General features: G+C 38.3%; 1 protein-coding gene across 1 annotated transcript in view; it reads right to left on the bottom strand.

Moving 5' to 3' along the window:
* The window catches only part of SPTLC3 (serine palmitoyltransferase long chain base subunit 3), a 133,991-nt gene that overhangs the window by 73,201 nt on the left and 34,706 nt on the right, over positions 1–26,084 (bottom strand). The window contains exons 4-6 of the mRNA XM_060078233.1: positions 25,673–25,821; positions 5,947–6,071; positions 3,382–3,475 (exon numbers count right to left, since the gene is read on the bottom strand). Of these exons, the coding sequence (XP_059934216.1) occupies positions 3,382–3,475; positions 5,947–6,071; positions 25,673–25,821 (368 nt within the window). The remainder of the gene's footprint in view (positions 1–3,381; positions 3,476–5,946; positions 6,072–25,672; positions 25,822–26,084) is intronic.

The following is a 26,084-nucleotide window of genomic DNA, read 5'->3' as shown; positions in this document are numbered from 1 at the left end:
AGCACATTAAAAGGATCATACACCATGACCAAGTGAGGTTTATCCCAGGAATGCAAGGATTCTTTGATATACACAAATCAATCAATGTGATACACCATATTGACAAATTGAGGGAGAAAACCATATGATCATCTCAATAGATACAGAGAAAGCTTTTGACAAAATTCAACACCCATTTATGATAAAAACTTTCCAGCAAGTAGGCATAGAGGGAACTTACCTCACCATAATAAAGGCCATGTATGACAAACCCACCACCAACATTGTCCTCAATGGTGAAAAACTGAAACCTTTTCCATTAAGATCAGGAACAAGACAAAGTTGCCCACCCTCACCACTATTATTCAACATAGTTTTGGAAGTTTTAACCACAGCAATCGGAGAAGAAAAAGAAATAAAAGGAATCCAAACCAGCAAAGAAGAAGTAAAGCAGTCACTGTTTGCAGATGACATGATACTATACATAGAGAATCCTAAAGATGCTACCAGAAAACTACTAGAACTAATTAATGAATTTGGTAAAGTAGCTGGATACAAAATTAATGCACAGAAGTCTTTTGCATTCCTATACACTAATGATGAAAAATCTGAAAGAGGAATTAAGGAAACACTCCCATTTACCATTGCAACAAAAAGAATAAAATACCTAGGAATAAACCTACCTAAGGAGATGAAAGACCTGTATGCAGAAAATTATAAGACACTGATGAAAGAAATTAAAGATGATACAAATAGATTGAGAGATATACCATGCTTTTTGGATAGGAAGAGTCAACATTGTGAAAATGACTATACTACCCAAGGCAATCTACAGATTCAATGCAATCCCTATCAAACTACCACTGGCATTTTTCACAGAACTAGAACAAAAAATTTCACAATATGTATGGAAACACAAAAGACCCCGAATAGCCAATGCAATCTTGAGAAAGAAAAAGGGAGCTGGAGGAATCAGGCTCCCTGACTTCAGACTATACTACAAAGCTACAGTAATCAAGACAATATGGTACTGGCACAAAAACAGAAATATAGATCAATGGAACAGGATAGAAAGCCCAGAGATAAATCCACCCACATATGGTCACCTTATCTTTGATAAAGGAGGCAAGAATATACAGTGCAGGAAAGACAGCCTCTTCAATAAGTGGAGGTGGGAAAACTGGACAGCTGCATGTATAAGAATGAAATTAGAACACTCCCTAACACCATACACAAAAATAAACTTAAAATGGTTTAGAGACCTAAATATAAGGCCAGACACTATCAAACTCTTAGAGGAAAACATTGGCAGAACACTCTATGACATAAATCACAGCAAGATCCTTTTTGACCCACCTCCTAGAGAAATGGAAATAAAAACAAAAAGAAACAAATGGCACCTAATGAAACTTAAAAGCTTTTGCACAGCAAAGACGACATAAACAAGATGAAAAGACAACCCTCAGAATGGGAGAAAATATTTGCAAATGAAGCAACTGATAAAGGATTAGTCTCCAAAATTTACAAGCAGCTCATGCAGCTCAATATCAAAAAAACAAAAAACCCAATCCAAAAATAGGGAGAAGACCTAAATATACATTTCTAAGAAGATATACAGATTTCCAACAAACACATGAAAGAATGTTTAACATCATTAATCACTGGAGAAATGCAATTCAAAACTACAATGAGATCTCATCTCACACTGGTCAGAATAGCCATCACCAAAAAATCTACAAACAATAAATGCTGGAGAGGGTGTGGAGAAAAGGGAACCCTCATACACTGTTGGTGGGAATGTAAATTGACACAGCCACTATGGACAACAGTATGGAGGTTCCTTAAAAACTAAAAATAGAACTACCATACGACCCAGCAATCCCACTACTGGGCATATACCCTGAGAAAACCATAATTCAAAAAGAGTCATGTTCCACAATGTTCATTGCAGCTCTATTTACAGTAGCCAGAATATGGAAGCAACCTAAGTGTCCATTAACAGTTGAATGGATAAAGAAGATGTCGCACATATATACAATGGAATATATCTCAGCCATGAAAAGAAACGAAATTGAGTTATTTGTAGTGTGGTGGATGGACCTAGAGTCTGTCCTATAGAGTGAAGTAAGTCAGAAAGAGAAAAACTAATACTGTGTGCTAACACGTATATATGGAATCTAAAAAAAAAAAAAAAGTCATGAAGAACCTAGGGGCAAGATGAGAATAAAGACACAGACCTACTAGAGAATGGACTTGAGGACACTGGGAGGGGGAAGGGTAAGCTGGGACAAAGTGAGAGAGAGTTAGTGTATATATGGACATATAAACACTACCAAATGTAAAATAGATAGGTAGTGGGAAGCAGTCGAATAGCACAGGGAGATAAGCTCCTTGCTTTGTGACCAGCTTGAAGGGTGGGATAGGGAGGGTGGGAGGGTGGGAGATGCAAGAGGGAAGAGATATGGGGATATATGTATATGTATAACTGATTCACTTTGTTATAAAGCAGAAACTAACACACCATTGTAAAGCAATTATACTCCAATAAAAACGTTAAAAAAAAAGAAGATATGGTGCATGTACACAATGGAATACAACTCAACCATAAAAAAGAATGAAATAATACCATTTGCAGCAATATGGATGCAACTAGAGATTATCATACTAAGTGAAGTAAGTCAAAAGAGAAAGACAAATACCGTATAATATCATTTATATGTGGAATCTAAAATATGACACAGATGAACCTATCTACAAAACAGAGACAGACTCACAGACAGAGAGAACAGACTTGTGGCCCTCCAAGGGGGAGGGGGAGGGGGGGAGAGGTGGACTGGGAGTTTGGGGTTAGTAGATGCAAACTATTATGTATAGAATGGATAAACAACAAGGTACTACTGTACAGCACAGAGAACTACATCCAACATCCCGAGATAAACCATAATGGAAAAGAATATTAGAAAGAATGCATATATAAGCGAGTCACTTTGCTGTACAGCAGAATTTATCACAACACTGTAAATCGACTGTGCTTCAATGAAAAAAAAAACTTAAGTCTTTAAACTTTCTCAAGGCAGAGTTACAAAAGAGGAGGCATTATCACACTTCTGATAGTTACGTGCAGTCTAAGAGCTCAGTCATGGCTTCAGAGGCCACACTGGAAGACCACTAATGACAGAGACACTAACATGTTTGGGTTACACTTAGCAATCTGTGTGTTTAATGCAGTTCAACCATTTGTTCCAGGTCACCGGAGGTTAATAAGCCAGTAGTGAGTATAAACATGACTGTGTTTCATTAGCTAAGCTCCCAGGTCGAAGAGCAAGGACTAAGCCCCATCAATAATCTTTACTTTTGTCTAGAAGCAAGAGGTATCTATTGGATAAAAACACAGATACTCACTGTTGTGTTTGAAGATCCTTATGGTTGCACCCGAGAGTCGGGCCCCAAGCACAAGAGATGCATGGTTTAACTCATCGCTTAAAATGAGGCATCCCTGGTAGAAAACAAGCACATGAAACATAGGCCAATAAATAAAATGAAGGGAAAACAACATGTGGGAACAGGAACTCACTTTAAGATCTATAACACAGATTCTCCAAAACCCTCTTTAATTTTAAAAGTCCAAGAGTTTAAACTGGTGTCTACGTGGATAAAATCCTCTAGAGCAATTTGCTGATGGTGTTGGGGATCTGTTAAGGGTTAACACTTTTTGAAACATTTGCATATAGTTTTCAGCAGAGGAGGTCATCCAAGATCTTAGTTAAGCACCGGGTAGAGTCTAAAGGATTGATGGTTGGGAGGAAAACTAATATGATTTTGGGTGGGTTGTGGATTTGCTGGGGCTTTTCAATCCCATGCTGGATTATTTGGAATGGTTTCGGGGCACTTTTACTGGAAGGCAGGGATAATTTCTGCAAAACATTTCAAGCTCTTGTTTTCTGATTCTCATTCCCTACTATATTAACATCCACGTAGACAGAGGCATCACTGTTTTACAGTTAAAAACTTTGCATCTGGAAAAGTATGGATGGCAATTCAGTCTGAGGCAAGGAGAGAAGGTCACTCTAATTTACTGCTTATATAAATTACTGTTTGTAAAATTATTTTTCTTTATTAATTTAAAGATTTCTAAATTATGAAATTGCTCAAGTAGACTCAAAATGCAGAGACATGCAAAAAAATTAAAAATAAAGACCTTTTTTTTATGGCCACCCAGAATCTTAGAGTTCTCCCTTCTATTTAGAAATCTCACACATGATACATTTTTAAGTTTTTGAGGCCAAAGCCAGCAAAATTCTCACATCTCCATACCCCAGACATTGTGTATGTATTTATAATTTTTTTTGGTGGACATTTGAGTTACTTGTAAACCTCATGATACCTCACTCTGAAATTCTTTAGCACGTGTCTCCTAGGAAAAAGGACATTCTCCTACATGATCACAATGCAATTATCACACCTTTGAAATTAAACATTAATACAATGCTATCATCTAATATACAGTTCAAATTCAAATTTTTCCAACTGTCCTAAAAATGTCTTGATGCCTTTTACAGATGTTACCTTTCCTTCTATTTTTTTCAATGCAGAATCCAATCAAAGATCATATACTGCTTTATATTAGTTGTCATGAGTCAGATTTTTAAAAACATAAATCTGATTATGGCACTTGCTTACTTAAAATGAACAAACCAACTCTTCATTTTTCTCCAGGAGAATTCCCAACACTCTAGCATGATTTACACTATAAGGCTCTTTACAATTTGGTAACTGCCTTCACCTCTGGTCTCTTCTTCATCCACTCTCCTATGTTCTAATTCTTCCAAATCTCAGTGCTTCACACATGCTGCTCACTCTTCCTTGTCTTAAGAAAATAACTTACTTATCTAAGCAGATAAGTAACAGATTCTGTTCTCATGTCACCTACTTTGCACAAGCATCTCAGCCTTTCTCGAGAAGAGTTAGGGGACAACTCTTTTGTCCTTCCCCATTTATGGACACTCCTTTTCTGGGGTATTTATCCTATGTTATTTGGTGTGTTATTACCCCCATTAGAAACTACATGAATTTACAGGGCAAAGGTCTTGTTCATCTCTGTATGCTCTGTAACTTGCCTCATATGAGAACACAGTAGATTCTCAATAAGCGACTTATTGAATGAATAAAGGGACAAATAACACAAGAAAAATGTTTTGTTAAAATAAATGCTTAATAAGCATTTGTTATGCTGAACATGGTGACTCGGGGACCTAAAAATTTAATTGATTTTGCAAAATGGTCACTGAAGAGGAAGTTTGACTCCCATCTAGGGCTGCAATTCTATAACCAGATATCATGATGAAGAGATTTGCTGGACTCAGCTGGTACTTAGACAGGCTGGGACCTGGAACCTGGGACTCTTTGCTGCAATGCTTGCACCTGGACAAACCTCTTCATCTCCTTGTGCAACAAAATACAAAGAAACTATATGGGACTAAAAATAACTGTGTGCTTGTGCAGCTGGGGCAAGTTATGGACAACAAGATACAAAAAGACCAAAAAACCCAGCTGCCACTTCGGAAGAGCCGGAAGCAAAAGCAGGGTACCACATATGCCTCTTGCACACAACACCACCAAAGCAGTGGGCAAACCTCCTAAGCCACCCCTCTGGCCTTACCCTGGGACCTGCCCCTATCCTCACCCCATATGAAGAACTAGCTCGACCCCTCCTTGGGGACGAGCTCCCCCGCTGCTGCAGCAGGGGCCCCAATAAAGCCTTGCCTGAATCTCTTGTCTGGCCTCTTACCAATTTCTATTGATTAAGGAGGCCAGGCATCTTGGTCAGTAACAGTACATGTATTCAAAAAGCTGAACATCCAAGCCTAAGAAAAGAAACTTCTCAGTCATACGTCTAACAAAGGACCTGCTCAGAGTTATGTCTTAGGAATAACACAGCAGAAGACAATTATGTTAACAAATTCTCACCTTTCCAACGAGTGCAGGGATATTCATTGAGTTCGTTGCAAATCCCATCCCAAAGACCATAGCAGCTTCTACATTCAGGAACTTAGCCACAAGGTCCTCCAACTCTTTATGTTTATCCAAGGTTCCTGCTCATGAAATGATAAGATGGGTGAATCTCCCGTTCTCAACAAGTCCAAGATTGAAAACTCAAATTCCAATGCTTACCCATTACCAAAAGACACATACAGGAGTGCACATAGCAGGTCTACTTGCCATAGGCCGAATCTAGAATCAACCCAAATAACCACACACTGTAGAATGGATCAATACATATACTGTAGAATTCAACACAGCAGTGAGAAAAAACAAACTAATGTCCCACACAACGACATGGAAAATCTCAGAAATATGTGGTCGAGAGAAAAATGTCAGACATGTATACACTCATATTGTATGAATCCATTTATAAGAAATTTACAAACAGACAAAACTAACCTGTAGTGTTAGAAGTCAGGAAAGTGGTTTCTTTTGTTGAGAGCGTGGAGAGAACTTTGAGATGCTCTGTTTTGTTTCTAGATCTGGGTGCTGGTTGCATGGATATGTTTGTTTTGTGAAAATCCATTTTATACTTACGATTGGTGCACTTTTCTATATATATACTTTATAATGCAATAAAATTTATAAAAAATGCCACAGTTCCTCTTTCTTTCCACTTTACATCCCACGAATAATTAATTAAATTCTAATTCCCTCAGCGGGTTCCCGACACTCAAATGCAAACAGAGCTCATTCATGACTTCCATACATGCATTAAGCTATAATTTATTGAACCTTTGGAATGTGCTAGATTTCAAAGCCCACTATTTAGGTTATCTCATTTAAGTTTAAGGGCCCAATAATGCAGGTATTAGTACTTTACAGATAAGAAAACTGGAGTGGGAAGAGGTCACAGATAAAAAGCAACAGAGATACTCAAGTCTAACTCCAAAGTTCATATTTTTAAGACTCTGCTACCTTTAAATGCTTACTCTCTGACCCCTTCTTATAAATAATCCCTCGTGCCTTACTGAGAGTAAATACTAATGCTTCCCATAGTCTTGTTTGCCATCACTCTAACTTCTAGATCTATACTGTCCAATATGGTAGCCGCCAACTACATATGGTTAGTGCAATAGAGGAACTGAGTTTTAAATTTTATTTAATTTTAATTATTTTTTTCCACTAAACACAACTTCACTGTTTTGGTAGGATTATTTCTCACTTATTTCACTTTAACCAGTGAAAATTTGGTGTCTGAATTGACATGTACTGTAAGGGTAAAATATCCACCACTTTTTGAAGAGAGAACAAAAACAATAAAAATAATATAGTATAGTTCATTAATATTTTACTTATTGATTACATGTTTAAATGACAATACTTGGGATATATTGGATCAAATAAAATGTATTATGAAATTGTTTACCTAATTTTTAAAAACTTAAAAAAATGTGGCTATGAGAAAATTTTAAATTACATGTGTCTTGCATTATATTTTTATTGGTCTAGATGACACACTTAACAGAATAGAAAAAATGTACAAGTGGACAGGAATTTGCATCCATCCATATGCAGATTTCACTCAGATTTAAGTTAGAGGAATGTTGTTAGCATATTCAGGACTATTATAAACAAGCTTCTATTAATCTAAAGATGTACATACATTACTACAGAGTGTGATATCAGAATTTTATTTAAATTGGTAAATTAGCTTGCTTATTGAGCTAAAATGGCGAGGAGTTGAACTTTAGAAGGCATTGCATGGTGAGCTGAAGTTTTATTTTGCAGTTAACATAAAAGAGAACATGAGATGGCCCATCTTTGCCCTTCCCCTCTCCTCGCGCTTCTGGCTGGTGGCCTTTTTCTCAAATCAGAATTCATTTATGCTCCAAACTGTCAGAAAACATAGTAAAACAAACATTCTAGCAGAGTCAATGGGACTCAAGATTTGGGGGTGGGGAATAGTTAGAAATTTAAATTGTAATTTAAAACTTTATTATCCAAGATGCACTATAGTGTGAAAAGAGAAACTGAAATTTAAAGATAAAACGTGGGCACATAATCTTTTGTCAGATTTGTTTTTACCCAGCAGAGACTGCATTCCAAAGGGAACGGTTCCAAGAACAGGTAATGAAAAGTCCACTGACCTGGCCGTGAGGAGAGCTGGTTCTGACCCCAGCTCTTCCATTAAACAGCTGGGTGGCCTCTGGCCGCCCCTCCTGGCAGTTTCTGGAGAGATTGGGAGAGGTGCTGTTTTAGGTATCTTTGATCTTGGGAGTGGTCTTTCCTCCACCTAGAATGGTCTTCTGGCAGCTCCTAGTCACTCTTTGAAATCCACCTAACATGGCCTCTTTTCTTGGATGCAGTCTCAGCTTCCCCAGGCAAACTTGGTCATTTTCTCCTCTGAGGTCACATAAGCCTCATCACATAATGATTACAGCACTTAGTAAGTTTTACTGGGGATGTTCATGGGGCCATCTTCTTTATTACAGAAAGAGCCCTTGGAGTGCAGATACTGGGTGTGCAGATACTGGCACTCCTATTGCAGTACTGACACGTAGTAGGTGCTTGCAACTCCTATTGCAGTACTGACATGTAGTAGGTGCTTGCAACTCCTATTGCAGTACCGACATGTAGTAGGTGCTTGCTGAGTTGCATTCTGTCTTTTGATGGAGAAGGAGGCCAAGACTGAGGCTAGAGGAGGGGATGGCACAGGGAAAAACATCAAGAAGTCATGCGATGCCAGGGCAACAAGGTGACCAGGCAGTGAGCACCAGCTTGGAAACACCAATACCTGAAGTTCTCCAGCAAGGATGGAGGGTGCCCAAACTTTGTTAACTTGGTAACTTTCCCCATGAGCCTTTCCTGCTCAGATGTCAGGGGACAACTGTGTCCTGGCCCAGTCACCCAGAAGTGCATGAGTAGACGTTTACGATGAATCTGCGTGATGTCTTCCTCCACCTACATCTTCCCCAAATCTGTCATTCCAAGGCTTTATCTATAATAGTTACATCACTAAAAGTCCTTAGGATAATACAGGATGTCTTGTAAATGATTAAACAGCTAACCAACATGGGTGTGTCTAAGAACACCCTGAGAAATCCCGCCCCACCGCTATGAGGTCTCTTTCATTATCTTGACTTAAAGAGAGGGAGAAGGGGCGGGGCGGGGGAGGGGGAAGCAGGTGACCAGATTAGGTCTCCAGAAACCAGCCTTCTTCTGGATTTCCAGTGGTCAGGTGGTTAGTAAAGTCAATTTCAAATATATCAGTTTCTACAAATGGATGTCTCACAGCTGGGTTACGAGCTGTGAGTGGTTTTGCATCTAGGGGCTTACCTTCAATTTGTAGAAAATAATAGTTCCCACTCCCAAACCCCATGATCATGGAGTTTCTCGTTTAGTGTTCATAGCTCAGATTTCATCAACAGATCTGAGAGATTCCCAGGATGGCTGGACATTTTCTACTCTAAGAAGCCATGCCTTGCAACGTTAGACTGGGCTGGTCTGGGATGGGGTGGATTTTCTAAGGAAAAATAGATAATATGTCTCTTTCATATTAATGGACTGCTGCTTTCTGCCTCCTGTTCCTCAAATTCAAGAAATAGAAATGTAGGAATTAACACAACATTGTAAATCAACTATACTTCAATAAAAAATATTAAAACTGAAGAAAAAAGAAATGAAAATGTAGGAGGACCTTGGGGAAACAAAACTGTCACTAGAAACTTAACTAGCTTGTTTCCACCAACATTCAAGCCATACCCTGATTGAATGGAGATGCCTGAGTCCTGTCAAGTTTGCCCTTGGTGGTCTGAGTACCTGAGGAATTCTAGAAATCATATTCAACATTTTGTTGCTGACATATAACTATGGGCCTTTTTTTAAAATCTCAAGAAAGCAGAGCTATAGCCCTAACTGAAGGTACAGATATATCCACAATAACCTTTATTTGTCTATGACCTTTGTTTTTTTTCTTTAGTCTCTGAAAGTCACATATAGGCTGGTGAGAATGGATCTCCAAATTTCAGTGCTGTTCATATATTGACACTTGTTCTTATCGTGAAGGTTTATTTATCCAGTGGATACTGAAAATCTGCTTTGTGAATAAAAGAATAAATACAAGCTGGGTGTATCCTCTAGCCAGATCTCTCAGCAGTATTTTCACATGCCAAGCACAGGGTGTGCCACCATCAGTCAAATCAATAAAAATCAGACTCAGGAAAAAGTAGCAATATTATGTTTATGAACTCTCCATTTCAGCTGATTTTTTTAATGATATCGGCCTTCATATTGACACTGATTATAGTAAAGAGTGTAGGTGTTATCAACAAGTCTGTTTCACAACCACCTCTTCTTCCTGTGCAGCACATGTGAAGACTAATTTCCAAACTGTGACAGTAGTCTCTTTTCCTCTAGAATATCCTGTTTGTTGATTGTTCCTTAGATGTGACCTAGGAGTATGTGGTCATTTATTGTGGCAACCTGCCAGCCATCTCATCTGGCTGTTCCTACTGTGCTATGGCTCTCAGCCCACTTCTGAGCCACTTTGCTTGAGCTGGTGATTCCTGCATTAAAATCAGCATCAACCATTCTGCCTAAAGGAGTCCACCTTTCAGCTCTTCACCCAAAAGCACTTAGAATACCCTGTTCTTCTGCTTATTCCACTTGTGTACAGTCTGGTAGCGGTTACAGAGCTACTAAGCCTCTTGAGTACCTTTGTTTTCCTATGAAACATTCAGAGAAAAGTCTTGAAGCCAGATGGATTGTCTGAAATGGGTCTAGAACACACTGTCACACTGAGCAGAGGCCACCACTCCTGGGTCAAGAGACCACCCATCCTGATGAAGTTCAGTAAAACAGCAGAAACAATTTTTATCTGCCCAACTTTCCAGGCCTTTATTTTTAGCAAACCACTTGCCATCTCTTGGCAGGTTAAAACATTAATAGATAATTAGAATCCGATGCAAACAAAAACCTTGAGGCGTGGATATGTAATTATGATGAGGTTTCCTGTCACAAATCATCTTGATAAGAGAAGAATTTTTAAGTGGACCAAATGATGACCTCTACCTCACCTCTGACCACATACTCAATAGAGTCATGTTTCACCCTTCTTTTTTTTCTTTAACATTTTGTTTTGATGTAATTTTTGACCTACCGAAAAGTTGCAAGAATAGTACCAAGAATCTCCAAATACTTTTCACCCAGATTCCCCATATGTTATCATTTTAGTATGTTTCTTTAAATATCATTCTCTCTCTCTCTATGTGTGTATATATATATATATATATATATATATATATATATATATATATATATACACACACACACACGTGTGTATATAATTATATGTAATATATACAATTATATGAAATTTTTGCTGAACTATTTAATAAATTGTGATCATGATGTCTCCTCTTAAATATTTCACTTTGTATTTCCTAAAAACAGGGCACTCTCTTATGTAACGCCAGTACTATTATCATTGATATAATACTATTATCTACTGTACAGAGCTAATTCACGTTTGATTCTCTCACTTTAAAAGCCCACCTCTGGGGCTTCCCTGGTGGCACAGTGGTTGAGAATCTGCCTGCTAATGCAGGGGACACGGGTTCGAGCCCTGGTCTGGGAAGATCCCACATGCCACGGAGCAACTAGACCCGTGAGCCACAACTACTGAGCCTGCGCATCTGGAGCCTGTGCTCCGCAGCAAGAGAGGCTGCGATAGTGAGAGCCCGCACACCGTGACGAAGAATGGCCCTGCTTGCCACAACTAGAGAAAGCCCTCGCACAGAAACGAAGACCCAATACAGCCAAAAATAAATAAATAACTAAATAAATAAAGTAACAAATGTTCAAGTACATAAAACCCACCGCTGAAAACAAAGATAGAAGAAGGAGGGGGAATGAAGCAACTTATAATGAGGGTCCATTATCGAACCCGTGTCTCCTGAATTGGCAGGCAGGCAGCCCAGTAACTAAGGTCCATGCACCCCAGAGCCTGCACTCTGCAACAAGAGAAGCCACTACAATGAGAAGCTCGTGCACCGCAACGAAGAGGAGCCCTTGCTCGCCACAACTAGAGAAAGCCCGGACGCAGCAACGAAGACCCAACACAGCCAAATATAAATAAATAAATAAATAAATAAATAAATAAATTTATTTATTTTAAAAAAATAAATGAAGTAAAGGAGACTATAGTTTGATGTACACTGATGTACACTGGATTTGGAAATGTGGACAATTGTTATTCAATCTAGGGGATTCTTCTTCCCAAGTTGCTGTGATGGCCGGTACTTACCTATATCAGCAAACTTTTTATAGAGAGGCAGAGAGAAAATATTTTGGCTTTGTGGATTGTGTGGTCTCTCTTGCAACTAGTCAACTCTGCCATTATAAAGTAAAAGCAACCACAGACAATACACAAAATACTGGGTGTGGCTGTGTGTCAATGAAACTTTATGGGTACTGAAATTGGAATTCAATATATTTCATGTCACAATATATTATTTTTATTTTTTCAGTTAATTAAAACTGTAAAAATGACTTGTAACTTGCAGGCAGTACCAAAACAGGGGCAGCTGGATTAGTTTGGTAACGCCTGATGTAGCTGGTCTCTGGTTTAACTTTGAACAGTATGGGGCAGTGCAAAGAGCTCTTCAGTAGGACTCAGGAGAACTGGTATCTAGTCTTCTCAGCCTACTGACTGCATGAACATTGATTGGCAAGTCATTAAAAATCTCTAGTCTCGGGCTTCCCTGGTGGCGCACTGGTTGAGAATCTGCCTGCCGATGCAGGGGACACAGGTTCTTGCCTCGGTCTGGGAGGATCCCACATGCCATGGAGTGGCTGGGCCCGTGAGCCATGAGCCATGAGCCATGAGCCATGGCCGCTGAGACTGTGCATCCGGAGCCTGTGCTCTGCAACGGGATAGGCCACAACAGTGAGAGGCCCGCGTACCACACACACACACACACAAAATCTCTAGTCTTCCTGTATCTTATGGTATTTTTCTAGGTGAAGGGAAATGGTAGATGATGTACGTATTCTGAAAGTCTGTGAGTTTCAATTTTTTTTGATCAACCCAGGTGTTACCCTTCTGGCAAGTATTATACTTATGTAAAATCACTGGCATATCTTGTTAAGCTGTTATGTTTGCTTGGCTTTGTTGAACTTACAGGGCCAAATTCTTCACTTGCAGAAATATCTCTGCTAGTTGAAATTTGGCTGTGCTGTAATTTCTATCACTCTCAAGAGAGGGGCAATTACCTTGTCAGAATTATAACAGGTATCAGGAAATTGCCAGAAGGCTTTCAGAAACCAAGATACACTTTCACTTTCCTCCTCCCGAACTATTCCCCTGAGGGCCTACCTTCCTTTACAAATATTCTTAAAGGAAAATAAAAAGGCTTCAATTTAGTCTGAAAGGAGCTGGCACTGTCTATGAATAAAGGTTTTGCTGTGTAAATTAAGAAGGTAATACTAATTGAGATGGAGGCCTTTATAACCTATTTAACTGAATCCACTGCTTTAAAGCATAAAGCATATTTAAAGCGTATTTATAGCATTGATTTGCATAAAATCCTGTTAATTAAAGTTGCTTTTTTAAAGAAAGAAAGCAAGATCTCTACTTGGTAGCAATTTCTTAGAAACTGCGATTTCCGTAGGAATTTGAAGCTGATATTTATTTGAAATGTGCTTTAAGTTACACATTTTGCAAATTGAGGCTGGCCCCTTCTTCAATATTTAGGTCAGCAAGATTGCACATTCCTGGAATCTAGATACAAAGGTTTGAGAAAGAAACCCAAGAAGAGCCTAAGTACTCTGAATGAAACAATAGCAGAGAACTTGTCAGGTAGAGAAAGAGGGAGACACACTGTCTAACGGCTAAGAACAATGTTCTCAAAGTGAGAAATAGAAATTTCAGGAAATTTGTACATAACTAACATGAAAATCATATCCAAAACCTGAGAATGGAAAATAATATCCTATTATATCCAGTTTCATTGATTCCTAAATCAATGTGTTCTTTCTGATTTTTTTTTTTTTTAAGAAGATGTTGCGGGTAGGAGTTTATTAATTAATTAATTTCTGGCTGTGTTGGGTCTTCGTTTCTGTGCGAGGGCTTTCTCTAGTTGTGGTGAGCGGGAGCCACTCTTCATCGCGGTGCGCGGGCCTCTCACTGTCGCGGCCTCTCTTGTTGCGGAGCACAGGCTCCAGACGCGCAGGCTCAGTCGTTGTGGCTCACGGGCCTAGTTGCTCCGCGGCATGTGGGATCCTCCCAGACCAGGGCGCGGACCCGTGTCCCCTGCATTAGCAGGCAGATTCCCAACCACTGCGCCACCAGGGAAGCCCCCTGATGTTTTTAAGATGAAAATATTTCAAGCCTACTTCTTGAAATTGCAACTATAATTTGAAAGAAGGTTCCCAACTAGGCAGTTTTTAGGTAGACGTACTAATCGGGTTTTCCTGATGTGATGAACCAAGCACAAGGCTTTCCTTCTCAAAGGAAAAAAGTTTCCATGTAGAAATGATCTTTCATTGGCACAGAATTAGTCTTCTGGCATTCCATGAGTTTGTTTTCTTAGAAGTGAACTTCTGACTAACAGTTGCTAGGTGAGACTCTGGCAGCGCTTATAGAGCATATAGATTTAAATAATGTCCTGTTACTACACATCTACTTTTAACCATCCAGTGCTTAGGGAAAGAAAGACCAAGAAGCTACACTTCCTTGTTGACCAAAAGCAGAGAAGAGGGGAGAAAGTGAAGGAAGAAATTTCTACATATTGAGGTATAGAGAAATCATTCTGGCTTATACATAATTTAACAAACTTTATGCTAACTAGAACAATCGGTCTATGGCCTGTCAGACATGCATTGTACATCTAATTTAACCATTTAGAAAAAGAATGCATTAAAAAAAATGGAGTAACTGTAGTTCAGGCATCTAAAATGGAGCCAGGCAGCTATTGTGGATGCGGTTTCAGACATTTTCCTGCATCACTGAGACTTAAATTTTCTGAACTTTATCAAACTCAAGGACACCACCAGCCATCCTCAAAACAATATCAGCTAAGAGCAGCCAGCTGCAAACTTATGGTCTCATGGTCTGCCCTTGTAACTATGCAACCACTTCAGAGCTCAGTCAATCCTTACTTAAAAACACCCTTACCTCTTGCCAGTTCTAGTTATAATTCTTGACAAAAAACTCATGTAACTAACTGGAACCTTGCAGTTTTTGCCTTTATAAGCCTCCCACATTTCATAGTCTGGCGGGATACAATTCTAGTGCTTCTTGAATTTGTGTTTCCCAGGCTGGCTATAGTCCTCAGTTGGGCTGGAATAAAACTTTTTTCTATTCCTGCTATAGATTGTTTATGGATTCTTTCCAACAACAAACAGAAACAAAAGCTTCTCTCTAGATTGCCTGAGTTTATCCTTTCCTAAATTTGGAAATCTGGACCAGTAATGTGTGTCAGAATAGACTCAGAGATAAAAATCAAATTGCTTCACTGATTTCTGGGTGTATCTTACCTACTTTCCAGTTTTTATTTATAGGCTCCATCCCCCACGTATATGTGATATTCATTCCACACAAGGTGAAAGACCATTGCATTTTGGAAAAGTTTTGAAAATTTGGTCAAGAAAGTCAGCCATGCTAGATAGTTTCCAGTGGTTCCCAAAGTGTGGCCCCCAGAGCAGCAGCATCAATATCACCTTGGAATTTGTTAGAAACGCAAAATCTCGGGTCCTATTCCAGACTGACTGCATCAGGAACTCTGTAGGTGGGACCAACAATCTGTGTTTTTCCAAGCCCTGCAGGTGATTCTAATGTGAGCTAAAGTTTGAAAACCACTGGTTGAAGGTAAAAAATCCACATAACCTGCAGCAGAAACCCTCCAGTACACTGAAAAAATCTGGTCAGTCTGATTCAGTGGTAAAGTCTTAGAAGTACTATAACTATTTTCATAAGACTGTGCCTTCACCTTAGGCTCCTGGTGACTTTTAAGGAAATAATTAAACCAAAAAATATGAGGTCATTGTGGAAAAAATAGAAAATACTACACAATAAAATATAACCATGTTTATCAATACAGATATTCATGTAAAATATATTTTAAAAAGTGGACTCATAATATACATACTGCTCTTGTTTTAGTCTCTTAACAATGTATTTTTTTTATTGAAGTATAGTTGATTTACAATGTTGTGTTAATTTCTGCTGTACAGCAAAATGATTCAGTTATGCATATATATACATTCTTTTTCATATTCTTTTCCATTATGGTTTATCACAGGCTATTGAATATAGTTCCCTGTGCTATACAGTAAGACCCTATTGTTTATCCATTCTATATATAATAGTTTGCATCTTCTAATCCCAAACTCCCGCTCCTTCCCTCCCCCACCTCCCGTCCCCCTTGGCAACCACAAGTCTGTTCTCTATGTCTGTGAGTCTGTTTTTGTTTCGTATATAAGTTCATTAACAGTGTATTTTCCATTTTACAGAAGAGAAAATTGAAGACCAGGAAGGTGTATATAATAGTTTATCTCAGGCCCTAGCTAGTTAAAAGTAAGGACTAGGATTTGAATCCCAGCAGCCTCATCCCAGAGCCTTTGCTCTAAATCATGGTGCTGAGCAACTACATTATAACTTTGTATGGCTAAATAATATTATGTTAAACAGATCTACCAAGTGTATTCAATCACTTTCCTTGCTGGAAACGCCTCATTTCCCCTATTTTTCTATTATCAAATACAATGCAATGATTATTCTCGATCATACATCATTGAATACTTACTCAAAATTTTCAAAGCAAAATTTCTCAAAATGGAATTGCTGAGTTAAATGGCTAGCAGTTGATACATTTTCAAATTGCCCTGCAATTTACTCTGTCAATAGTATAAAAGGGTGCCCTTTTCTTCACTCCTTTGAAACTTTGGGATATTATTTTCTGTCTTTTGCCAATTAGGTGAAAATGGTAACTCTGTGTCTTAATAATTTTTTGATTATTTAAGGGGCAGACTATTTTCCACAAGCTCATTGCCCATTTATATTTATTTATTTTTCTTAATTGTCCATTTATGTACTGGATCTACTTTTAAAAGTAAAATTTTCATTTAAACTAGAACATAAATAGAAAATCGGAAACAAATTGTACATATGGAGCTCTATGAAGTTTCATAAAGTGAACTCACATAACTGTATCAAGGTTAAAAAAAACAATATGAACAGCTTCCAGGAAGTCCCTTTTTGCCCTCTTTGGTCACCATCCACCTACCCCAAAGGTTATGTATGCATTCTAAACAGGGGTGATATTGCTCTCAAAGAGGTGAAAATTGGTTTTTGGAGGGGGAATATCTTACTCTATTTATGTGTAAAGCAGAGCTATCCATGTACTACATAAACAAATATATAGTGTATCTGTGGTATTAAAGTATCATGAGAGGAAGTGATAATGAAAAAAAAAAAAGGTTGAGGGACATCACACTATCCTACTCTGTAGTTTTGCCTGTTTTGAACTTTGTCAAAATCTTGGCCCACTTCTTAAACTGGGATGTTCTTTTCCTTTTGATTTGTAAGCGTCTTTACACGTTAAGAATATTAACATTTTGTTAAATATATGTGAATAATTTTTTCTAATTTTGTTCTTTGACTTTTAAATTTGTTGACATTGTTGTTGGTTTTTGTTTGTTTGTTTTGTTTTGTACAGCAGTTTAAATTTTTCATTTTGTTGGATCTTTTCCCTCCATGTTTCTGGGAGAGCTTTCTCTGGTTCCCTGGAGTGTGAGTACACAGTAGACTACTGTCTGAATTAGGCTTGTGAAATCTGAAGGGCAAACAGCTGTGGCCACTGGTTGGGTTGGGAGCAAACTGTTTCTCCTAACAGGGAGAGTGCTTGTTTTCCATGGATCTGAGTGGCCTGTGTTACAAGGAGTGAGCCTGGGCATCATTTAAAATGCATCCCTGCCATGTAAGAGGGCATCTTGCCAGGTGAGGTGAGTTTTGCTGGAAAGACTGGAGGTCATTATGGGTTGTAGAATGGAGGGGTGATCAGAACTGACAAGCTAGGGAAGAGGCTGCTGTGGTCTGAATGTTTGTGTCCCCCCCAAATTCATATATTGAAAACCTAATGTCCTAAATGATGGCATTTGGAGGTGGGGTATTTGGGAGGTGATTAGGTCTTGAGGATGGAGCCCTCATAAATAGGATTAGTGCCCTTACAAAAGAGGCCCAAAGAGCTAGCCCACCCCTTCTGCCATGTAAGGACACATACAAGGAGAAGTCTGTAACACAGAAGAGGCCCCGCTTGACCATGCTAGCTCCCTGATCTTGGACTTTCAGCCTCCAGAAAGGTGAGGAATACACTTCTGTTGTTTATAAGCCACTCAGTCTGTGATATTTTGTTATATCAGCCCAAATGGACTAAGACACAAACATTGCTCACATCAAGGGAGCTGCAGTCTGACATTTCTAGCAGGGCCCTTACCAAGGAACACACACAAGTGCATCTTGTATTTGAATTGTCTCAGTAGTTTTATTCTGTCCATTTGTTCATTCATTCATCCATTTAGTCATTCACACAGTTTCAATTTTATTTATATAGTTATTTCTGGTGGTGATTGCTTTTGTTTTTGCATTGCAATTGCAAATGCATTTGCAATTTACCTAAGTGTAACTTACCTAGGTACAATGCATGAGATATGAATCTGGCTTATTTCCTTATATGCTCAGCCAGTTATCACAAAACTAATTGTGATATAATTGATCCTCTTCTAGCTGATTTGAAATGTTGTTCTTTTTATATACAGATGAGTGGACCAAACTGTGTTTGTCTCTAGACTTTCGGTTGAGACCTCCCACCACCTATCTTGTCTATTAATGTCATTGGATTGTGTTCAATTTACATATTCATTTTAAGGAAAATTTGATCGAATTGTAATACTGAGCCATTCCCTTCTAGGATATTGGTGTCTCTCTCTGTTTCTTTCAAGTATTATTTTAGGTCTTTTATAAAAATCTTATAGTTTTCTTCAAATAGGTTCTAAACATTTTCAAAATAAGCTTATTCCCTAGGTCTGTGCCATTTTTCCTCATACTTACTGATAATATTATTTTCCCCAGTATATCCTCTTATTGATTGTTGATTATAGACTTTCTGAATTTTAAAAATTAGTGGTTTTTGAATGTAGCTCTTTATTGAATTCTTTATTAAATGTTTATTATTTCTAATAAATTCTTGATAGTTTAATATGTAAAGTGGAAGAAAGTGGACTAAAACTCTGTCCCTCCTGTTCAGCAGCCCCTCATCTCTACAGTGGCCTCAAGAACAGCTCCTTCTGAGGATCATTTTACTACTCACAGATCATGGTTTAAAAAATAGAGAAAGAAATAACCAGATCGTCTACAAATAATGGTGAGTTCACCTCTTCTTTTATTGCACATATATTTCTTATTTTGTCACATGGTAGTTATTCAATAAATATTTATTGATATAAGGAGTAAAAAATAAATGAATAATTATATTGCCTAGTACTTCCAAATGTTATTAAAATGGTGGTAAAAACACATCTCCATATTTTCCTTGACTCAAAGTGAAAGCTTCTAGTAACTAGAAGTTTCATCACAAAGTGTAGTACAAGTCTCATTGTTTGAAGTAGATATTTTTTATTGCATTCAAGAATCTTCTATTTTTGTTCTATTAAAAGTTTTATAAGGAATGGATACTGAATTTTATAAATGTTTTAGTGACATCTATCAAGATAATCATATGTTTTCCTTCTTGGATCTTTCAAGGTTACAAATTTTCTTATTGAACTCACTATCCTTATAGTCCCTGCATAGAACTACTTGATCATGGTATCATGTTGTTTGACTATACTGTTGAATTTGCAATGTCAATTTCTTGTATAATTTTTTTCCCAAGTAATATTGTCTTATAATTTTCCTTTTATTAAATGCTCATTTGTCAAATTTTGGGATCAGGGTTATGCTAGTTTAGTGGTTGTCAACTCTGGCTGGTCATCAGAATCACCTCTAGTGACTTATTAAAATTTAGGTGCCTCAGCCCAATAGAAATTACTCTTCTCTAATTTATAAGTTCCTGTCTATATCTATAATAGTGCAATACTTTTGCTTTCCTTTTATTCCTTACTCCATTGGTTGTTAGTTTACTAGTTTCGATCTTACTTCTTTAGTAAAATAAGAATACACCTTTTCCTCTGAGTACACAACTAGTTGGATCCTATGGTGTTCTCATAATTGTTAGTTTCTAAACATGATGTAACTGTAACTTCATTTCCCTGTTGATTCAAGAGTTACTTATGAGAGAGCTTTAAAAGTTTCAAGTGATTTTTAAAAAGGGTTCATTTCTAATTTTGGCATTAATTTTTAGCTTTATTTCACAGTGGTCCAAGAATGTGACCCATGTAGATTTCACTTTTTGGAATTCAGTGGGGTTTTCTTTGTGCATAATATATAGTAAATTTATATGAAAATTCAATAAATATTTAAAAAGATATCATCTACTGGTAATATGTTTTAAGGTTCAGCATTCAATATATAAATATTAAACTAAACTCAACAATTACATTGTTCATGTCTTCTGTGTCTTTATTTGCTTATTTTTTTGTCTCCTTCATTTTTTAAGGACTGGGGGGAACGTTAGGGTTTCCTATCACTATTTCACTTTTTATTTTTCTCACTTTTGTTTTTAATCAAGTATGTTAAGTTGACCCATATGATTTTTGAAGCCTCCCATAATTCATTGTCCTACGAATTTCCAGTTTGTATAGAAAAATAAAGAGCCATATATGTCTCTGCTGTGTTATTTAATGCACAGAGGCTATAGGAGTTGCATCAATCTTCATTATGGGCTCTCCACATAATTTTTTTTTTTTTTTTTTTTTTTTTTTTTTTTGCTGTACGCGGGCCTCTCACTGCTGTGGCCTCTCCCGTTGCGGAGCACAGGCTCCGGACACACAGGCCCCGCGGCCATGGCTCGCGGGCCCAGCCGCTCCGCGGCATGTGGGATCCTCCGGGATCGGGGCACGAACCCGTGTCCCCTGCATCGGCAGGCGGACTCTCAACCACTGCGCCACCAGGGAGCCCCCTCCACATAATTTTTATAAGGTGAATCTCTCCTTATGTTTAATAATTCGTACATTAAGCTTAACTTCTGCTTTCATTTGCACCACACCTTTAGGTTGTTGTTTATTTATCTTTAAAGTTTCCGTTTATTCTTCACTTGAAACTTAATTCATATGAAGGAAGAACAAGCAATTCTGCATTGACTTTGCATTAGGGGTGGCTGCATGAACGTCTTCCATTGTTAAAGCAATATATTCAAACAAACACCTTCCACATACAGCAAAATTAAATAGTTCTTTTCAGTAACGAAACTCAAAGATCATATATAGAAATATCTTGCATAATGAAGTTTTACTGATTGTTTTTTTCATTTTATTTACTTATTTATTTAGGCCAGGCTAAGCAGCTTGTGGGATCTTAGTTCCCTGACCAGGGATCAGACTCGGGTCTTGGCAGTGAAAGTGCTGAGTCCTAACCAGTGGACCGCCAGGGAATTCCTGAAGATACTACTGATTGTTTGATGTTACTATTCAGACATTATGAACAATTTTTACACAATTCTCAATCCTAGTGCTAAAAATCTAAACATCCGTGTAGTTTTAGAATCTGTTTCTAAACAAATTATAGTAGTTATTCTAGCGTTTTTCAGCTAAGACAGTTAATCTACAGACCTTGCAGCTAAAAATTTGGAGGCAAGCCAGCTTAAAGAGTAGCAGTCTCAACACTTGATAGGCTGTTCACTCCAGAGGTCCCTAATTCACAATGTAATGCCACACACACCTAAACTCAAAAATTTCTAATCTTTCACAACACCTTAACAACATTATTAAAAAAAAAAAAACTAGGTTGTAATTACCAAAGATGTCACATAAGGCATGCAGTTTCAGGGAGACAGCCCGGACCAGGGAGCATTCTAACAAAAACCCACACGAGTATAGAAGATAGGAATTTAAAATGTGTCAGATATTTAAAATGCTTGATGATGACTCCGATTTGCCATTTCACTCTGTCTCATATTTAGGATGTATGAAAAGCACAATCATCCCACCCATATCAGCATGTGAAATGTTAAATCCACCCACACGAGTGTTAAAGCCTCCCCTAATTCCATATTCTGCTATCTTTTAGTTGTACAGGAAAATAAACAGCAGCACATCATTTTACATCTTAAAATATCACTTAAAATTCTGTACATATCTGTCTGGAAATGTGTCATTTCCAGCTCTATTTTGGGCCTAGTTTTAATATTTGCAGGTGTAGATTTGGCAAACAACCTTACTCTAGGGCACTTTTTGCTGCTCCTTCCACTGAATTGACCTCCCTCTTGGGCACTGAGGGTACTTTGTGGTTGGTTACAATGGGGAGGTGGAACCAGATGCCTGGCTGGGACCTATCTTTCTTCTTTTCATCCTTTGGAATAACTTTAATTTGGTTGTATTTATTTTTGATTAAAGCACATAACTGAGTTTAGTTTTTGGCCAAATCTCAGTCTTTTGCTTCTAGTAGGCAAATATGTTCTAGTTATATATTTTTGGTAAAAATAAAACGTGACCTTTTATCTTTTTACTATATTTTATTTTTATTTATTTATTTTTTACTTGTTACTTTTTGTGTTGGGCCATGTTGTGCAGCATGTGGGACCTTAGTTCTCTGACCAGGGATCGAATGCTCGCCCACCCTGCATCGGAAGTGCAGAGTCTTAACCACTGGACCGCCAGGGAAGTCCCTTTTACTATATTTTATGTGTTTCTTCTTGATTTCTTTTTCACTGATTTTTCCTATTTTGGAATATGATTTCTGTGTTCTTTTCCCCCTGGAACATTGGAAACTACTTTTAAAAGCTCTAGGAAGTATTTTAAGTGATTAAACGTCCCTAAACATTTACTTTGGGTTCCTCAAGAAGCTATTTTGGTTACTAAAAATTCTTAAGCCTCTATATTACCAAAGTTTCACTGTTAGTCCATTGGCCCTGTTAAATATTTTCTTAAGACTATGTAGTATACATTTTCCAAAAGTTACTTGTATATCTTGAAGTAAATGGCATTCAAAACTATACAGCAGAAACTAACACACCATTGTAAAGCAATTATACTCCAATAAAGACGTTAAAATGAACAACAACTATATTACCAATTCTTGACTGCTATGTTCAGGTTACTATTTATCTTGCAGAAGACTTTCAGATGTACCCTGTTTATTCATTTATTTTTGGACTGCTTATATTCTTGTTTTCAGTTCTTCTATTTGCCTAAAATTACTGTGGGTGGTTTTTACCTTGCTGTCTCACTGTTTCCTTGGAAGCTGTTAAAATCTTCCTAGAGCTTGAGCTGGAGAGCTCACAATGAAGCAAGTAAATATTAAAAGCCCAGTGATTCAGAAGGATGAGTAGGTGGAGAAAGCATGTAGGCTGTAGGCAGTCCAAACAGGGATCTTCATCTCTGCCTGGTTTCTCTGGGTTTGTTGAGTCTGCAGAATCAGGGACCCTTATTCCGTATCTGTCTTTACTGGGAGCAAACCATCGCCTGTGTCAGGTTGCCTCTCTTTAGTTTCTGGTGCTGTGACTGGGGACTGTTCTGTCTCAGTGAGTTGGGGGTCCTCACCTTCAGGAGTGTGTTTCCTGATGAACAACCCTTGTATTTGGTGTCACCAACACCAGAGGCAACATCCCCAAAGGTTGCTGCCTCTGTGTCTCTTTTGATGGGTGTGTCCTTCCAGTCTCGGTCCCACCTCCAAGTGGGGTCCTGTGGGTGACCCAGCTCTTCTAAAGGAGTAGAAACTTTCTTTCACTCCCTTCTTATTTCTCCAGCCCTCATGCATCAAAATAAAGATACCGTGTCTTTCCTAAGAAATCTGGGCAACTACTTATACACTCTGGAGTTTTAATTAAGTATTTACTGGCTATGTGGATAAGAAGGTGATTTTGTTCAATCTGAATGGCTATTTATTGCACAGGTCTGAATAATTACATGTTTTTAAAGGCCTTCTGCCAAGGGGTTATCTGAGAGAGGCATGCGGCTCATTTTTCATGAATGGAAAATCCATTTTTAACAGATTTACCTCTGATTCTTAGGCCTGAAACTGACCTAGTGAGCTCTGCATACATTATCCTGGTTGGGAAACTGCTTAGTAGGAAAGCTGAGCAACCCCGGGAGTTAGGATGGGTCACTGGCCACCATGGGCACATCACTGAGTCACTGTGGTCCTCAGTTTCCTCCTCTGGAAGATGGGAGTAACACCACCTGTGCTGCCCTGCACAGCACGGGGCTTTGTGAGGAACACATGAGATAATATAGGAGAAGATAGTGGGCCAGGAAGAGTGAAGCAGGCCACAGGAACAAGCTTGCTCCGCTCATCCTCCCGGAAGTGAGGTGAGCAGAAGTTTCTTTCTCAAAGATCTTACTCCTCTAAGAGAAAAATGTTTCAGCTAAAAAAGAAATAAATAGGCAGTCCTGGGCTTCCCTGGTGGCACAGTGGTTGAGAGTCCGCCTGCCGATGCAGGGGACACGGGTTCGTGCCCCGGTCTGGGAAGATCCCACATGCCGCGGAGCGGCTAGGCCCGTGAGCCATGGCTGCTGGGCCTGCGTGTCCGGAGCCTGTGCTCCGCAACGAGAGAGGCCACAACAGTGAGAGGCCCGCATACCGCAAAAAAAAAAAAAAAAAAAAAAAAAAAAATAGGCAGTCCATTTCATCTTTCCCATTCATTAATTCATTCATCATTCATTCATTCAACACAAGACAATAAGACCCATTCCTCCCTTCATGGAGCTTATGTTGCGGGAGCAGAGATGGGCAATATACAAGTACAAAAAGCAAGATCAGTGATAGGCATCATTAAGAAAAGTGGGAGAAAGAGCCAAATCCAAAGGAGAAGTTGCTGTTCAATGGGTACGAAGCTTCTGTGATATAGGACGAGTAAGTTCTAGAGACCTGCCCTATCACACAGTTCCTGGAACAATTCTGTACTGTGCCCTTGAACATTTGTTAAAAGGGTAGATCTCTAAATACAGAATTACTAGGGTTTCCCCTGAAACTAATATAATATTATAAGTCAACTTTACTTCAATAAGTAAAAATAAAATAAAATTTTATTTAGGGGAAAAAATAGAAAAAAGGATCGATCTCATTTAAGCATTCTTCCCATTAAAAGGAGGGCGATATGACACTTTCTGAGGTAATGGATATGGTTATCACCTTGATTGTGGTGATGGTTTCACAGGTATATGCATATGTCCAAATTCATTAAATTATATATACTAAATAAATACAATGGTTTTCTTTGAATAGCAATTATAACTCAAAAAAGCTGTTAAAAAGAAACGTGGAAGAAAAAAAGTCCCAGAAAAGGACCAGATGGAAGATGCATTATAGCTGCTTTTTTAGATAATGTGGTCAGGAAAGAACAATTTTTTTTTTTACTCTGGAGAATTAAAATCTTTAATAACTGCCTAGTAAGAGCATAATGTGTGAAATTTCCAAAAAGACCGTTATATACCTTTTCCTTTTTATAACAGCATTTTGAGGCACACAGTCTAGATATGATCTAGATTTGAGAAGTAGCCACAAGGAATCTGAGACCCAACTGGAAAAATATTTCAAAATAGTGAATGTACATACCCATTTCATGTCTGGTGCTGCCCACGCCCAGGCCATACGTCTCTAAAACATCCTTTACTGTTTTCATAGATTCATCGTACTTGGCTGCCAGGCCAAGGAAATTATAGGAACCCATATTGATGACATCTTTGATGATCCTTCCAGTAAATCTGCAGAGAGAAGGGAAGGTGAACACAAAGGGCTTTCTCATTTAATATCATCCTAGCGCCCCAGAAAAGACTCTCACAAAGAGACCTTGAGTTTGGCCCAAGTCACATCTTTTCTTTTTGATTTGCCTTGTTGTCACCAGAAAATGATTTGTCCTTAGAGGAGAGTCACCTCATAATGAAGCTGGGCAGAGAATTAGGAAAAGGTTTCCAGGCCATGGAGTATTACTCAGCCCTGATTTGTCTTGGGTGCTTGCTTTCGTGAC

This window comes from Mesoplodon densirostris, chromosome 16 (genome assembly GCF_025265405.1).
Source record: "Mesoplodon densirostris isolate mMesDen1 chromosome 16, mMesDen1 primary haplotype, whole genome shotgun sequence".
NCBI lineage: Eukaryota > Metazoa > Chordata > Mammalia > Artiodactyla > Ziphiidae > Mesoplodon > Mesoplodon densirostris.
This window is presented reverse-complemented; position numbering and strand designations above follow the sequence as displayed.